General features: G+C 35.3%; 1 protein-coding gene across 1 annotated transcript in view; it reads left to right on the top strand.

Annotated features, from left to right (window-relative positions):
* The window catches only part of LOC115222333 (PC3-like endoprotease variant B), a 157,731-nt gene that overhangs the window by 20,284 nt on the left and 119,210 nt on the right, over nt 1–18,237 (top strand). The window contains exons 2-4 of the mRNA XM_036511112.1: nt 10,890–11,097; nt 12,041–12,142; nt 14,178–14,363. Of these exons, the coding sequence (XP_036367005.1) occupies nt 10,909–11,097; nt 12,041–12,142; nt 14,178–14,363 (477 nt within the window). The 5' untranslated portion in view covers nt 10,890–10,908. The remainder of the gene's footprint in view (nt 1–10,889; nt 11,098–12,040; nt 12,143–14,177; nt 14,364–18,237) is intronic.

Raw genomic sequence — 18,237 nt, 5'->3', positions numbered from 1 at the left:
TATTTCTTGAGATATACTTGCTAAGAATCTAATACTGCCCCACTCCAATTAATTTTACTGACATCAATATCGTTAGTTTTTCTTCCCCAACCCCGTTTATGCAACTTAACATTCTGACGTTGATAATTTTAACTACATTCCAGAGGCCTTACCGTGGGAGGGTTTTCTTTATCAACACTTCCTCCTAGAACTCTGAGATATTCGATAAAATTCTTTGCCTCATAGCGGCTGATATTTTTTCACTATAAATTATACTATACCATAAAATCGTTAGCCACTACTGATTGTACTTGTTTTTTTTTTATTGTTGGTAACTTGGTATTTGCCTACCTACGCTATTTAGAGAAAGTGTTTTTCCTCCCATTACACTGAATTTTTTCACATGACCTATGTATGCAAAAAAGGATAGTGCAACTACAGCTAATTCTGTTGATTACCGTCAGATGTTGTGTGTGTGTGTGTGTGTGTGTGTGAACTCCTTCGATTCTGTAACATTTATCTACATTCTAGATGTCTTCAGACTTTTTCAGGAGAAACATTTATTAATTTCAAAAAAGTACAAAACTCTAATTTCCTTCGAAGTAGGAACTTCAATGTACTCATTGCCTATGGCAATTTCAAATTCTCATCTTAGATTTTATCACTAATTCAGTAAATGTGATCTAAACATAAAGACAACTATTCGAATTTTATCAAAACGAATGGAACATCAGGTTAGTCGAGAATCGTGCCACGTATTAATGATAGACCCAGCTGGCATACGTTATGAATTATTAAGTGTATATGTTGCATAGCAGCCACACAAACGAGAACTATTTATGCATACACAAGCAGTTTTAGAATGCTCTTAATTATGGATGAACAAAACCTTCATTCAGCAGAAGTAAAAGAGATTTTCCACTGTCATACACATATATCCATACAGTCGTACCGGAAGAAACATGATTCCACTCATACATTTGCCATTTACACACGCACATATACATATATACAAATATATACGCAAACCCAAGTGTGTAGGAGGACACACACTTATACATATACCCACCCGTAAATATATACAAGATATAATTACAGAATATTCTTAATGGAATGAAAAGAGGAAGAGGACACTTGAAGTGAGGCATAGTGGAAGTTGAGGCGTACTTTTGCGGAGTAGATGTTCCCAGGGTAAAGACATGATTTTCCTTGCGTCTGCAAGAATGAGTCGACCATGGTGTAAGAGAACATTCCAGATCGTTGCGTGGTCAAATGTGTGGCTTGGCGAATTAAAGCGACTTGTGAAGGGTTTGAGGACTCCATAAACGTTGCTACAAATACCAAAGCATTTACGGAAAAAGCGTTGCCTATGTATAAAGCACTGCAGAATTTGCATGATGTATTAGATCGGGGTAGAACAGTCGAAGTGGTCAGTTACGTTGATATATGACGTTCAATATGAAAATGGACAGTGTTCAATACTGCTCAGTGATGGGCACCGTCCTGAATGTAGGATAAAATCATCAACATGACTATTCTGATAAATTCTGAAAAATTCTTTTAATCCAGGAACAAATGTATTTAAACATCTGAAATATTGATTTTCTGCATAAGCACAAGACCAAGGTCATTTTTATTTTTGAGATGGAGAGGTGGAGGAACCATCGTAAAGATGTGGAACGAAGAGTGGCAGAACCACATAGTGCAAAGCATTTTGCCCAGCACTCTACCGATTCTGCCGATCCATTCGTATTCTGCAGGTCTACACAAACACAAATTTCCCTCACACATCAATTGCTCATGGACACAATTATCTATGTATGAAGTGAAGGATTTGTCAGTTACACCAACTCTCTCAATATTTAATTAATTTCTAAAAAAACTGTAATACTTGTTAATGGCCAAAGAACATTCACACTGAAATGTGCTGCTCATTTAGGAAATAAACATGTGCAAACAAGCTGCAGGGAATCATAGCTTTAGGAGTAAGTTATCGATTGAGGTGGGAATTAAATTCCTATATAATTTCTTGTTCCTCTTGGAAACTTACAAAATAAAAGGAAGCGGGAAAAATTCTTAGTGCTTATTTTAATTTCTAATTACTTTTTGGTAAATATTTCAACATTAGTTATAGAATATATTTACTTCATATCCGGTTCCCACGACAGTCAAGTATCAGCTTCCGACTCTTTGAACCAACTAATTTCAGACGCTTGATGATGCTAGATTACTTCTCATTTAACTATATGTTGCACACGCCACCTAATATATTCCCTCTCTGTCTCGTTCTCTGTCTCTGTCTCTCTTTGTCTCCCTCTCTCTCTATTCGTTACCCCTACATCTACTGCTAATCATTGCACTCTATCCCCTCTTTCCTCCGCTTCCTTCTTCTCTTTGTATTTGGTTTCTATTTCTCATTCATCCATTCGTACTTTTAGAAGGGACCAAAGTCCATTCTGTTCATCCATACCATCTCATTTCATTTTCAATCGCACACTTCCATTTCTTTCTTTCTTTCTTTCTTTCTTTCTTTCTTTCATTTTCACATTGTTCTTGTCGATTGTGTTTAAGATGGTCAGGGTGGTTTTTGCTTCGTCGAAGCCATCTATGACATTTCATCCATGACCATTTTGTTTTCTATATCTAAGCTTACTTTGTTCAATCTCTTTTTTTTTTCAAGACGATAGGATATAGATTGAGGGAGATTTAACTGTTTTTTCTAGCAAGTCAAGTGACCCATAAATGCGACCTCATCAAGCTGGTTGTGACATGGTTGATTTTAGTAACATGGTTTGAATCCGTGGAGAGATGATGAATACGAGGGCAGATAACATCTAGGATGTGAAAGGTGGTAAGCTAGCAGAATCGGGCACAATAGCTAGTGACATTTCGCCCGTCTTTATGTTCAGGGTTCAAATATCTCCGGAGTCGACTTTGCCTTTCGTCCTTTCGGGGTCGATGAAATAAGTATCATTTGAGCACCGGAGTCATGTAATCTACTTAGCACCCCCTAAATTGCTAGCCTTGTGCTAAAATTTGAAACCGATATTTAGGATGTGGTTTTATCTTACCTTTGAAAGTGTACTTTGGAGGGCCTTTTATCTTTTCAGCCAGGTACTGAAGGCAATCTCATCGACTAATATGCTACCCTTAAAATTACTGACCTTGTATCTTAATGAGAAACAATGAAAATATAAGGGCTGTTATCACTTTTACGTGGCTGTTCCATGCAGAACAATTGTTACTATATTTTGCTCACACTATATTGTGTCATTCCATAAATAATGCGGTTTTTTTCAATTGCACGAACTAAAAGTTGGAGGGAGCAGCATAATCTCCCTGCCTAAACTTGCTATAAAAGCAGGTAGTAATTTTACTTTGTGCTTATTCTTAGTGCAAGTTTTGAAGAGTACAGTTCGATTTGAACAGTTATTTTTTCAAAGCTATAATGGAAGTGACAAAGGAGCATATTCGACATATTTTGCTTTATGAGTTCAATAAAGGCAACAACGCTACGGAAAGTGCGAGGAATATTAATGCAGTATATGGGTATCGGACAATAAGCGTAAGCCAATGTCAACGGTGGTTTCAGAAGTTCCGAGCTGGAAACTACAGCCTAGAAGAAAAGCCTCGTCCTGAAAGATCTGTAGAGCACGGCGAGGACGCCCTGTAAAACCTGGTGGAACAAAATCCCATCATAACTGTTAAGGAGCTAGCAGTGAACGTGCGCTCTTCTTTGCTGTCTCGTCTCACGAATGAATATTTTTTGGTCCAAATGGGTTCTCTATTAAAATGTCAAGAGCCGAAGACAGTGGGTAGGGAAAGGAGAAACACCGACACCCCAGGTTAAAGAAGGTCTTCACCCACATATGGTGTTATCTGTTTGGTGGGATATGAAAGGTTTAGTTCACTGAACTTTTAAACCCAAACCAAACGATAACTAAGGAGATCTACCGTGAGCAGCTTGAGCGGCTTAAGTGAGCACTAGAAGAAAAACGACCATCTTTGGTTTCAAGGCGAAAGGTGTTCTTCCATCAGGATAATGTTCAGTCACATACAGCGAGGATGACATTCCAAAGGCTGGAGCAGTTTGAATGGGAAATGATGCTCCACCCACCATATTCGCCGGACATTGCCCATCTAATTATCATTTATTCTGCAGCCTACATAATCATTTGGACGGAAAAAATAGGAATTCTGAGTGAGAACAGTACTGGAGGAGTACTTTTCGTCACGGATAAGTGAATTTTGGAAGCGGGGCTTTGTAAGTCTACCAGATAGATGGAAGATCATTGTAGAAAATGAAGGAGAGTAGATTTTAGATTAAAAAAGAACTTTGTTTATCTTAATTTTGAAAAATAAAAAAGGATGGAAAAACCCGCATTATTTATGGGATGACCCAATTTAAACAAAGAAGAAGCTATCAGTCGCTAATCTTGCAACAAGCTGAAGTGGCTGGTTTTAAATCTCTGAAAGAAATGCATATAGTAACAGAACTAAACGATAAAGGCTGTTATCACTTGCAGAACAAGTGTTACTATATTTTAACCCCAGAAAAATATTTTGTCCCTCTGGCTATCGACACACGACCTGTGTCTGATTTATTGTGAGCAAGGGAGCAAACCACTGTAGCAAAGCAGAACCAGTTGACCGGTTTCAGGGTTCCTTCTCGTCCTCATTACTGGAAGTTTGACTACTAGAGATAACAACCATTCGTCCGTCGGTAGCCAGCGGGGAAAGATGTTTTTCTTGGATTAAAGTATAGTAACACTTGTTTTGCATGGAACACTTACGTAAAAGTGGTAACAACCTTTACTGTTTAGTACTGTTACTATGTGAATCTCTTTGAGAGATTTAAAACCAGCTTGTCGCAAAATCAGCGACCGATAGTCGCATCTTTGTGTATATATTGTGAGCAAGGACGAATAGCTGCCATCTCTAGCAGGCAAACGTTCAGTACTGAGGATGGGAAGGAACCCTGAAATCAGTCCACTGGTTTTGTTTTGCTGGAGTGGGTGTGGTTCACTCCCTTGCTCAAAATAAAACAGACACATTTGTAGATATGTATGTATATACATATATATGTGTATATATATGTGTGTGTGAGTGTGTGTGTGTATGTATATAAATGATATATATATAGATAGATATGCATATATATATATATCAAATGTATATATACATATATGTACATACATACATACATGCACACACACACACACACACACACACACACACACACACACACACACACACACACACACACACACACATATATATATATATATATATATAAATCCTTAAATCCTTAAAAATGTTTCAGCCCGAAGGCTGCGGCCATGCTGGGTTACCACCGTTGTATATATATATACTAGCAGTAATACCCGTATATACAAATACATGATCGGGTAATTACTTACACTGTTTCTCGGGAGCCACATTAAATGTATTATTATATATATATATAATTTACTTTTCCAGTATGTGTGTATTTTTATTGGAGAAAAATATGTAATAATTGTAGTAGAAAAAATATCTATTTCATAGATGAACTTGATTTTGTTTTCATTTGAAACTTCTGATATATTATTATTGCTTCGAAGCATTTGTTGTATTATGTCAAAGTAAAGATTATACCTCGTTTCAGCTTCAAATAAACTTGCAAAAATTTATGGTCTTCATTTTCTGGTGGTAAAATGCCACCAATTCAATGATATACTTGCCGTTGGATTTTGAATGTGGGCAAATATTCACAATATCAGCTCCAAATGAAGTCATTTGCAAAGCATTATTTTAGTGTTGTATTTTTTTTAGAAAATGCTTTGAATGGGGGGAACTTCCATGAAGAAAATTTTTCAGTTTTTCAAGTGGATCAGGAAAGAAAGGCAGCATAATTTCCCCCCTCGTGCAGTATAATGCAGGTGGTTCATTTAACCATTTTTTCCCACTACAGTAATAGAATTGGTGAGACATTGAGCCAATTTCAGATTCATAGCAATGACTGGGGTTGTAATTGAAAACAACAAGACGCCATTGCTGACGTGACCTTCCTTCATTGTGCCTGAATCGCTCCCTTTAACGTCTATTTGCAGTTTCTTGTGTTGATTTTTGTATACGATGTGATGCTCTTCGAAGACGACCAACTGCAAGTCGTGCATTTCTTTCGTCTTCGTTTTCTGCTGCACGTCGAACTGCCATTCTTTGTTGGCTGTCTGCACGTCGTGCATTTCTTTGATCTTCGTTTTCAGATGCACGTCGAGATTTCTTCCTCAGACAAATTTCTCCACCAAGTGTCTTTAAGCCTCCTGAGTTCTTTTTGCAAGTCTGCTTTCTGAGACTTGCACAACTTTTCTATTTGCACTTTGTTCTTAACGTTTGGGTCAAGAAGCTTTTCATGAGTGGACCTCTTTGTTGCTAAAAACTCATTTATCACTGTATCATTGGATTCAAAGCAGTCTCGTTTGCTGTCTCCTCTTAAAACCTAACACCTCTGATCCCATTTTACATATTTCATCGCGAAAACATGGCCATGTACCTTCAAAATGAACATTGCTGCATTTCTTCTGAAGCAACTGCAAAACTTGTGGTTATTTTAGCTGCTCTGCATCAATTTTCTTTGGTACTCGTACACCTGCACTATGAATCTTCTTACGGACCCTGAACTTGAACTTAGCCCTAACTATTTTGTGATCAGTATCACAATCAACACCTCGCAATACTCTGAGATTGCGCAAATCTTGTAAGTCAGCTTTCCGAGTTAATACAAAGTCAGTCATACGTATATATGCATATATGCATATATTCTGAGGTCACTACATAGACTATGGGATTGCACCTAGAAAGTTACCCTCCCAGGCACAAGTCCGGGCAAGGTTGTTTATGGAAGACCAGCAGTCGCCCATGCATACCAGCCTCCCCTCTCCACGCTACCTGTGTTATCCAAGGGAAAGGCAAAGACCGATACAGCTTGGCATCTGTGACGTCTCAACTCATTTCTACAGCTGAGTGAACTGGAGCAACGTGAAATAAAATGTCTTGCTCAAGAACACAATACGCATCCTGGTCCGGGATTCGAACTCACAACCTCACGATCGTAATCTCGACGCTCTAACCACTGAGCCATGCGCCTTTACATATGCATATATATGATATGCTTATGTATAATTATATATATGCATATATAATTATACATGTATATATATATATGTATATATATATACATGTATATATATACATATATATATACATGTATATATATACATATATGTATATGTATATATACATATATATATATATTTGTATGTATACATATATAAACAAAATGTGACCGCGTGTGTACCGTTGGCGATTTTTTCCCTCTGTCTTCCCTTCTCTGGATCTTTCCTTCTCCTATGTTTCCGACGAAGAGCTCCGCTCGAAACATTAAACCCTCCTTCTTTCCTTCTTTCCTGAGCGTCCAATAATACTATATTTGTTCCACGTCCTCGCGTTGTTGTGTTTTTTTGTGCTTTCTTGTTTGGATTAACTTTATATACATATATATGTATAAATGTATATCTATGTGTATATGCACATATGTATATATATATGTGTATATATATATATATATATACATATATATATATATATATATATATATATATATATGCATATATAAATACATATATATACGTATATATATACATATGTATATATATGCATATATATATATATATATCTATATATACATAGATATATATGCATCTATATACACACACACACACATATCTATATACGTATATATATATCTACATATATATATATATCTATCTATCTATATATCTATCTATCTATCTATCTATCTATCTATCTATCTATCTATCTATATATCTATCTATATATATATATATATAATATATATATATATATATATATATATATATATATATATATAATGAAAGAATGGAGTCGAACGAAGATGTTAACAAAATTCCTTTACTCTCGACATATGTTTCGAAGACCACATGGTTTCATTCCAAAGGAATAAAGGGTGTATGATGCAATCTTCTCTTCAGGAAAGAAAGAGAGCCCCTCTCGGCAACAAGACAAACAAAAATTTCGATTACTATCTACATGGTAAACAAAACGACAATAAGTCGACTTATTGTCGTTTTGTTTACCATGTAGACAGTCATCGAAATTTTTGTTTGTCTTCTTGCCGAGAGAGGCTCCCTTTCTTTCCTGATGAAAAGATTGCATCATACACCCTTTATTACTTTGGAATGAAACCATGTGGTCTTCGAAACATATGTCGAGAGTAAAGGAATTTTGTTAACATCTTCGTTCGACTCTATTCTTTCATTTATTCATATATAACACACAAATTTCTGCAAATGAACCCGGAGTTTCAACCCTTGGACAGGTTGCTTCAACCGTGTTTCTGACGCGAATTTGCTACCCTGGTATCGGTTCAACGAATTTTTCATGCTGACGATAAACATAGGATAATTCATTCACCTATTGAAATATTATATATATATATATATATATGCATATATATATATATATATATATATATATATATATATATATATATATATATATATATATACATATATATATATATACATATATATATATACGTATATATATATATATATACATATATATATATATATATATATATACATACGTATATATGCACATTTTGTGACGTCCTGTGCCCACATATGCAAATATATATATTATATATATTAGTATATATACATATATATATCTATACACACACACACACACTCACACACACGCATATATACACATAAAACACTTATTTAAATACTTTATAACTTTAAATTATTTAATTGGGAAAACTTTCTCCAAGCCATCGACTGTTGGCAATTTTTGTGTCTTCCTCGTCTACTTAAGATGAATGTGAATGCTGCAATACTCATTTGAAAAATATTTATTGGTGTTATTCCTTGCATGATCATTCTATTTTAAGAACGGACCGTTTCAAAAATTCTTCAAACCACTGACGATTTGTTATCAGAGTTGGTGATAAAGAAGAATGCAGTGTAAATTTCCCCTAGATATAAAGCTGTCCTCCATTTCGAAAGGAATATAATAACTGCTATTCTGTAATGGGGTAGAAAAGACGAACTCACGTAAATGATGCTTGAAGAATAAGGCTAAGAAATGGAACACATTAGGAAACTTCCAAACTTAGGTTTCTGATGAAAATGCATGAATTGGTTTCGTTGTAGAGATTGACAATAGTATATTTGCAAGAAGTATTTCGTTGGATATGTGGTACGGAAAATATGAATGCTTAAAATGTTGTAAGTTATCTTTGTGCTTGGAATTTTATTAGAGACGCTGCAAATGGACGAAACATTGTTGTTGTCAATAATTCTAGATTATATCGTGTTAGGCTCCTCTTTATAGTCTAATAGACGGGCAGCATACGTGCTAGCTATAATCTTTATTTGGTAAGGCACAACCATCGCACAGACAATGTTTGAGGCAATTTTTTTTAAATCCAATAAATGAATCTGTTACAAACCATGTGAGGAGTAGGTGATAGAAAGCGAAGATGGAAATACAGAACTATTATGGTACAATAGCTAACATGCTGTCAGAGTATTTAATCGAATTTGTATGGTGTAAAGGAGGCTGACGGATATGCTTTGGATGCTATGTTTTCAAGGATCAGATTTTATAAAACGTTCTTTTCTGTTTTCCAGTATATATAGTTTAACCCCTTAGCATTCAGATTACTCGAATGCAATGCTCATTTATTCACATTGCTTTGAATTAATCAGGGATTATCTCATAGCTTTGAGATTCTGATGAAGTGATTGTTTATTTTTAGAATGACAGCGAGAGGCTGGATCTGGCCAGTTTGCCCTTAAAACAGGTAGTATATATTTTCACATGATACTTATAAGAGGGATACATATAAGAGATGCTAAAGGGTTAAATATCACGTTTATCAATTTTAATAATTATAATTATCATTTATTTTCAAAGTGGGGGACGAGGAAGCATTTTTCGTTTTTAATATATATTATTTAATTGTTCTTTTTAATATCTATTGTTTCTAATAATTTTGGTATGGAAACAGAATGAACAAGTGAGTTTTGATTATAATACATACACACATATATACATACATGTAAACGCACGCGCACGCACAAACGCATACACACGCGCGCATCCCCCCCACACACTCACAAACGCACGCGTATTAGTGTGAGGGACAGATGTGTTATCATTTTTAAGGTGTATCGTTTTAGATATCTTTAAAAAGATATTTAAAAAACACAATCTTCAAAACTAGCAAAATTTAAATTATCTCTTTATTACAATAATTTTTTAATTAATGACCTGGGGTTCCAGTAAACCGAAATTATCAAGGTTTTTTTATTTTTGTCTGTCTCTGTTCCAGTTTCTTACTCGTTCACAAAACTCACAAAATATTGATTTCAAGTTTTCGCACTTTCGGGGAGGGCTAATTTGATTACATCGGCTCCAGTGCTCAGCTGATATTTATTTTATCTACCCCAAAAGGGATAAAAATAAACCGACCTCGATGGAATTTGATCTCAGAATGTGAAGACGGACGAAATGCTGTTAAGTATTTCGCGCAGCATGCTAACGATTCTGCCAGCTAGCTGCCTTCAAACCCCAGAAAATATTGGAATGTCTAAATAATTAATATGCTCGTTGGTAAAATTGTTTTTGCTGTCAAACTGCCTCCATATGAATATCTGCATAATTTACAGTCTTCAGAAACCTTTTTATTTAATAAACAAAAACAAAAAAATGTGTATCATTTTTAGATATGATTGTTTTATTTCTTTTGTGATCGAGTGGGGAAGCCCATATTTTCGTGACTGTTTCTGTATATATGTTATGTTTTTTCTCGATAGGTCCAACATAAATGATAAAATGGCTGCTAACTGGTTTCTGAGTTTGTTAATATGTCTATTGATAAGCATCAACCTTCATCTTTCATTTTCGCAAGATGGTGACTCGACTTCATTTATCTACAGCAACAGCTTTGCTCTCGAACTGATTTCAACAAAACGAAACGTAACTGATTTGGCAAAACAATATGGCTTCCATCTGGGCTCAAAGGTCAATATTTTCTGAAGAATTTTGATTTAATTATATTTTACATTTCTCGAACTATCATCGTTATCTTGAGTCACAGAATGTTGTATATCTAATTTCAGAACTTGAAATATATCTTTAGTTCTGTTAAAACATTTTACATTGTTGTTGTTTAGTCTCAAGACAGCTGTGATCTTGCAGGCACATGATTAAAAGAATTTCATACCTTGGCCTATATTGCTCAACGAGACATTTCGTTTTTAGAATAAGATTGTGGGTTGTCAATTGATTGAAATTTGGTTGTTAATTCGCGCAAATGAAACAACTAAACAGAAGTTCTTTTGTTGTCTTGCTTATGCGATAACTAATTTTCTCAGTTTATTACACTGTGTAATAAATTTTTTTCTGCTTTGGTCAGTAAACGTTATTTCCATTTGCTTCTATCTAGAACTCAAAGGAAATGATTACTATTTCCTTCAAAATTTACTTTTGTGATCTGGATATCGATGTTTTTGAAACAGAACTGTTTTCCATCACATTTCAGACAGATTCAACGCTGGGTTGCTGAAGTAGAAATATTATCGCAAATATTCTGCTCTATACCACAGATTTACTTGTCTCTGATTATGAGCAAGAATAGTGGGAGAGCATCATGGCTATGTGTTGAGAGGGATTCTTTGGGGTTTGAATAAATGCAGCAAAGGTAAAGTTTGAAGGAAATATTAGCCGTTTTTCATACATAGCAAATAGGAAATAATAGTTGTTACCCAAGGATAAGAATCATGTTATATATTGTAATATGTGAAGTAGGCCCATTCACAAGTCATAGTAACTTTAAAAAATCAATATGTAATTATAAAGTTTCTATGTTGAATAGTAATGATTTCACATATTTACCACGATATTTATTCTAGCCAAATTATCGTTGACTAAATTTTAAAACACTTATATTTAATTTCTATTTCAGCACGATTATTTGAACGTTTATAGATTGGTTCATCCAGATATTCCCGTTTCATCGAAAAGAAAAGCTCACAAATTCCTTGAAAGACTCAAGCAAGATGACAGGGTAAATTGAATGGTGTAGTTTGAATGTCTATTATGTCTGTTATGGTAATTAAAGTAACCAGGCTCTCTAATGTTTAAATAAAATGTTCCCATTTAAAATGTTTACATCTTTCGTTTGTTAACGTACACCCGCAGAAATATTTCGTGCTGTGTGAATATGTAAATAATACCATCAGGCAACATCCAGTTAAGTCTGTTACAAAGTGTATCTAAAGCCCTAGTCGAATAAATAAATAAAATCAGTTCCTGTTATCAGCTTTCAAACGCTCTGTTGAATATATGACGTGTCAACACACATTATATAATTTAATTATAAAGGGATGCTGACCCACATTTAAGTAATTAAAAGGTGGGTTTGATTATTTCTAAAGTTTTCAACATAAAAAATAACGACAGTAAAGCAGTGATTTGGAAAAATATTAAGGATTAGTTAATAATATTTGTCCGAAAAAATAATGGAGACCAGTCAGATTGTAGACTCAGCTAGGCTGCTTTCTCCGCTGTGAAAAAACAGTGAAGTATATCCAAAGAATAGCCATTGCTATTCGTGGCTATACTTCTGTGGACGAAGCTCAACTAACCATATAATATCGGAGAAATTTCTCTTCCTTGCTCGATCAAAGTCCTAATACTTTCTCTAATCACTGTATGTAATCCCACAGTAGTTAATTACGACGTTGAAAACATTGCAAATAGTTAAACCTACTCTTTTATTACTTACCTCTTATGGTTTAGTTTATTAGATGTGTCCCCTATAAATCACAAGTCTTACTTAATTTTGTTTTGAAAATAAATAATTATAATAAGTGAGTGTCATATATTATTTAAAATGCTTGGGCAGTGAGCTAGAATAATCATGATAACGTCGGACAAATTGCTTAGCGGTGTCAGTAACGTTGTTAATAGGGGGAGCGACCGTCTCCACGGGCACATTTTTCAAAGTTGGTGCTTTTTCAACAATTCTTATTAATTCTTTAGTTCACTTGTGCGATAAAAGTCGAATCTGTCTGTCTGTCTGTCTGTCCGTCTCTCTCTCTCTCTCTCTCTCTCTCTCTCTCTCTCTCTCTCTCTCTCTCTCTTTGTTAATCGCATGGCCTTGGAAGAACCTTCTGGAATCATTATTTTATTTGGCCAACCTCCAGCGTTTTTGAACTGTCTGCTCAATCTCCTCTGATGTGTTGGTGGCCGTCGGCATCTGAAGGATCAAAACAAACCCTGATGTCATAATCTCACGACACAGGATGATCCCGTTGAGTTTCATCTTTTTCACGTCACACCTATATCAGTAGTCGTAAGTTTCATACATAATGACATTGTTACTTAAATGTCTTTTTTTATGTGCTCGCTCCCCCTAACTTTAGGACCTGAATTGTAAGAGACATGTTTTTCTCTCTTTACATTCTCATTGCAAATTCTGCTGTGGTCGACTTTGCCCTTCATTCCTTATGAGTTATAGATTGTAAATTGTTGTATTTCACAAAATATTTACTGCTTCCGCTCTGCTTTCCAAAGTACTGCAGCTTAGGAAGTCCAGCAGAGTCGACAATTCATCCAGTTGTTTCTAAGCATAAAGTGTAGACATAGAAAAGTTCCCCAACTGTCAAAACCAGTGGAAACATTGGTATCGAGGATCCAGTCAGTAAACAGCCTTTAATTTTAGATATAAGCAAATAGTGAAAATCTTGGAATTGTTTTCAAATTATCAGTTCTTTAAATGAGTTTCTGTTACTGCTACATAATTCTATCATTGTAGCTATATTCTGCAATATTGCGACAGTGGTAAAACATCCCATTCTCAACGACTCGGCATAATTGGAAAATTCTTTTCTTGTTGTATTGCTTGCTACTAAGCAGCGGGGGAAGAGGTCACTGTTTAAGTAACAAGTATTTTTCTTTTTGTTATCTTGTAGTGCTTCGGCGAAATCCTCTCAAAACTTCTACTGGAGTGAAGTGAGGAGTTCTATAGGGTTGAATAGGCGAAGATATGACCTTTCATTTTTGCACCTTACTTATAAAGTATTTTCATGTTTAACTAGGTGAAATACATTTTACAACTTAAACAACTGCTTCGCCATAAAAAAGGATCAGCTACATCTGCCGATCAAGAATTATCTTCCATGAGTAACTTCTCTGGTTACGATGTACATCACCAACAAGCACAAGCTATGAATTGGAGCCGGCCCATATTTACAGACCCATATTTTATTGATCAATGGTATTTGGTACGTATTTATATATATACATGCATACAATTATATATGTGTATGAGTGTGTGTGTGTATGTGTGTGTATGTGTGTGTGATTATATCTATCTATTTGTCTGTCTGTCTATCTGCACGCATGTATGCATAACTTTATCTAAATTCAATTCTTGATGCATGCGTTTCTCTTTGTATATTTCTTTTATGTTGTCAATGATATTCACTGAATTCTAAAAAATGCTAAAACGACTTTTCATTTTATTAAATACCATCATGGCGTGAACCTCTTTGAAGAATCTCAAGAGAATTTTCCTTGTTGTTTCTTCAAAACTAGGTTTCACTGTTAGGCGTTATTCCTGTATGAAATCTTGTCCTCAACAGCATAACCTCTAAGGGGTTTTGTTGACCTACTTCTGTTAATATTTCATAAATGACTTACGAGCTATGTTGGCGAGCCAAGCTTAATTATTTTCAGATGATCTAAACAAAAAATAAGAAGAAATACAATTGTTCTTGTGAAGAAGCATAAGAAAATACTGCACTTTGTGTGTGTGTGTATTTGTGTGAGTGTGTGTGTGTGTGTGTGTGTGTGTGAGTGTGTGTGTGAGTGTGTGTGTGTGTGTGTAATGATATGATTTTCTTACGTGCGCCGATTTTAAAAGTTGATATTGTTATCGTTATTAAAATTATCATAAGTCCCAACTGAGGACTGAGTTCAATTATATCGATTATACACCCAACAAATCGATCACATTGAGAGTGAACGCATTTCCACGGATTACAGGCACATCTCAGTGCAAACATATGCCCTTTAGAAGGAAAAATATTGATTTTTCCTGTAGATTAATACTGTTAAAATGAACCTAAGGGTATATTCACCAAAACCAAAAGAACAAAACACACACACACACACACACACACACACACACACACACACACACACATACACACTCACATACACACACACACACACTCACACTCACACACACACACACACACACACCCACACACACACACATACACACTCACACACACACACACACTCACACTCACACATACACACACCCACACACACAAACACACACAGAGTCACAAAAACATCAGTTGAAAGCAGTGGCGACTCGTAGATAAAATTAATGGGGGTACTGCTTCAGTAAAATTTTAGCCGTTGTTTTAATATTGTGTAAAAGGAAACATATTAAAAAGAATATTTATACATGAACTTGATCGGTTCGCGTTTTAGCTACTGCTGGGTAGTGTGTTTAATTTGTTCACTGAACATCGTCGCGAATTACCCCTTGCTTTTCAAAAATCCCCCCTAGATAACAAAATCTGCCCCGTTTTTCAAATCCTGGCAGAAACATTGAAACTGGAAACATTTTATCACATTCAAGAATATAAACATGCTTTTAAGCACAGCACACGCAGAGTCAAAAAGAAACACTACCTTCCATCGGCACTGCGTGAACGACAACACCCCACTCTCCCTAGCGTGAAGCTTCTTATCTCGGACATGTGAGCATGCGTACAACAGCCAAACACCGCGTCGCTGGAATGTGAAGCGCATAGTTCTATACAAGGTTTTTTGTACCTTTTTCATAAACTAGGGGATGGTTACTGTCATTAAGCTTAAGCATTATATAATGTACAAGTATAAAGAAAGAATTAAAGAAGAAAGGACTCATTATATTGAATGTTATCAATAATATCGGGTGGAAATAGGGGGTGCTGCAGTTTCGCAGTGCCTATACACGAGCCCCCACTGGTTGAAAGTATCTATTTCTTCATGATGGAAATTTGATTGAAGGACTGGTTTCGTTGTTTGCACTAACTGCTTGTTGGAACAAGACGACAAAAGAAACACTGCATAGTTTGGGTGTTGTTTATACGAGTATAAGAGAGAAAGAAGGTAATCTACCAGTGTAATAAAATAAAAAAGAAGAAGATACAATAGCTTTCTTTATGCCTCCCAAAGAAGTGGGACTCATTGAAACATGGAGTGAAATCTCCTACATCTCAAGAGAGAGAGAGAGAGAGTTAGCTACTACTTGTGTTGTCTTCAAGAACGAAATTTTTTTCGTTCTTGAAATTTTTTAATTAAATAAACTCAGCACATCGCACTCTTGTTCAAATTATTATTGTTAAGAGAAAGGTTTGGTTGTCATTAGAATCGCTAGAGAAAATGCCTGGTGGTATTTGTTCCGGCTCTTTACGATCTGAGTTCAAATCCCATCGAGGTGAATTTTGCATTTCATCCTTCTGCAGTCGATAAAATAAATACCAGTCATGCACTATTCTCTCCCCATAATACTTCTTGCCTTGTGCTCCTATAAAATATCATATTTGCTGTTTTTTATACGATGTTGGCATTGTAACCGGTTTGATAACACTCCGCACCAGACCACAACCAGTGGTCTTGCATAAGATGTATTTTTATTCTTTCTGCTATTTTGGCCCTTCTATGTTCTTATCTATCCTTATTTCGTATTGAGGACTTTCAAGACACGTCCTGCTGTTTCAAGTAAATAAGTTTTCTGCAACCGCTCTTCTGTTAAATTCTAACTTTCCAAAGTCGACTCTGGTATTTATCGTCTGTTTCCCAAGTTCTTATAGATAATTAGTGGACGCATGACCTTATCAACATTTATATTCTAGCATTTGAGAACATTTTTACTTCAAATTTGTGTAATATATTACTTTTCCTTTTTCTGTTTACTTAGCTCTGCTATCAAATGGGTATGCTGCGTCAATTACAATATACTTTCTTCACATCGACGTTCAATAATATCCGATTTGTTGGTCTGTTATCTACTTTGGCTTTGTGAAGGTGCATTCCAAAGCAAACTCATTTAATCGTTTTCAAGAGCTTTTTTTTTCTGTGCCGACAAACTAGGTCTTTTTCTGTGTATACAAAACCGAACATCTTGCAAATAATTCTAGTGAATTATTGCAACAATCTTATCTCTACACAATTTTACGAACTTTGAATGGATTCTGAGCATACTGACCTATAACTGAATGTTTTCTTACACATTCTACATAAAGGTGAATGGTTCCGCTTATTTATCACTCTCTTGATCCATTTTAATCTTACAGCCGGCTTCTGTGCTGCTAAAATTAATCCTCCAATTGTTCTTGTCATTCTTTATTGAAAGCACAGAATGGTATTTTTTCTTTCAAATTTTAACATATTTTTCACATTTCCTGTATTGTTTTTCTTTGTGATCCCTACCAGATCCGTTAAAAACAGATCTCTTACACGGACTTAGGAATAACTTCCTCCTTTTTCAGAGAATGTCTCCGGTTTGATTACTCTAAACGAACAATCACTATAAAAAATTCATAAATCTCTCCTTTCTGTTCCCTTCCGGTATAAAGGCTCACATCTGGTTGGAGATTCAGACTGCTGTACAGTGGGAGTCACTTTCTCGTCTTAATGTCGTAATTTTTCAATTTATCCTTTCTCTACTCAATCATTGCTGCCCCATAACTTATTAGTGATACTGCCCTTGAGTTGATTGTTAGTATGTTATTTCCTGGATTTTAAAATCTTTTAATTCTAAGGAGATATTCTTTACTAAGGACTTCCTTCATTTATGTACTTTTAGTTTTATCCCTTTCTGGTACTCCACAATCGTTGTGGTCTATTTTATAGACAAACCACTTTCCCTAAATTTCTCACCTCATGTCTATTATTTTTGCGGCTTTTAATTGCGACTCTCTATACTCTTGGTTCCAACCGAGGGCAACTTTGCTTTTCATCCTTTCGAGGTTGATAAAATAAAGCAACAACGAAGTGCTGGGGTCAGTGCTTGGTTGCCCCTGGGTCATTCTTCCTCTATTGCGGAATATTTTTTCAAACTTTCTTGTTATTGCTTCTATTGTTTACACGTGT

Source organism: Octopus sinensis, linkage group LG19 (genome assembly GCF_006345805.1).
Source record: "Octopus sinensis linkage group LG19, ASM634580v1, whole genome shotgun sequence".
Lineage (NCBI taxonomy): Eukaryota > Metazoa > Mollusca > Cephalopoda > Octopoda > Octopodidae > Octopus > Octopus sinensis.
The sequence above is the reverse complement of the archived record's forward strand: the minus strand, read 5'-3'. Positions and strand labels throughout refer to the sequence as shown.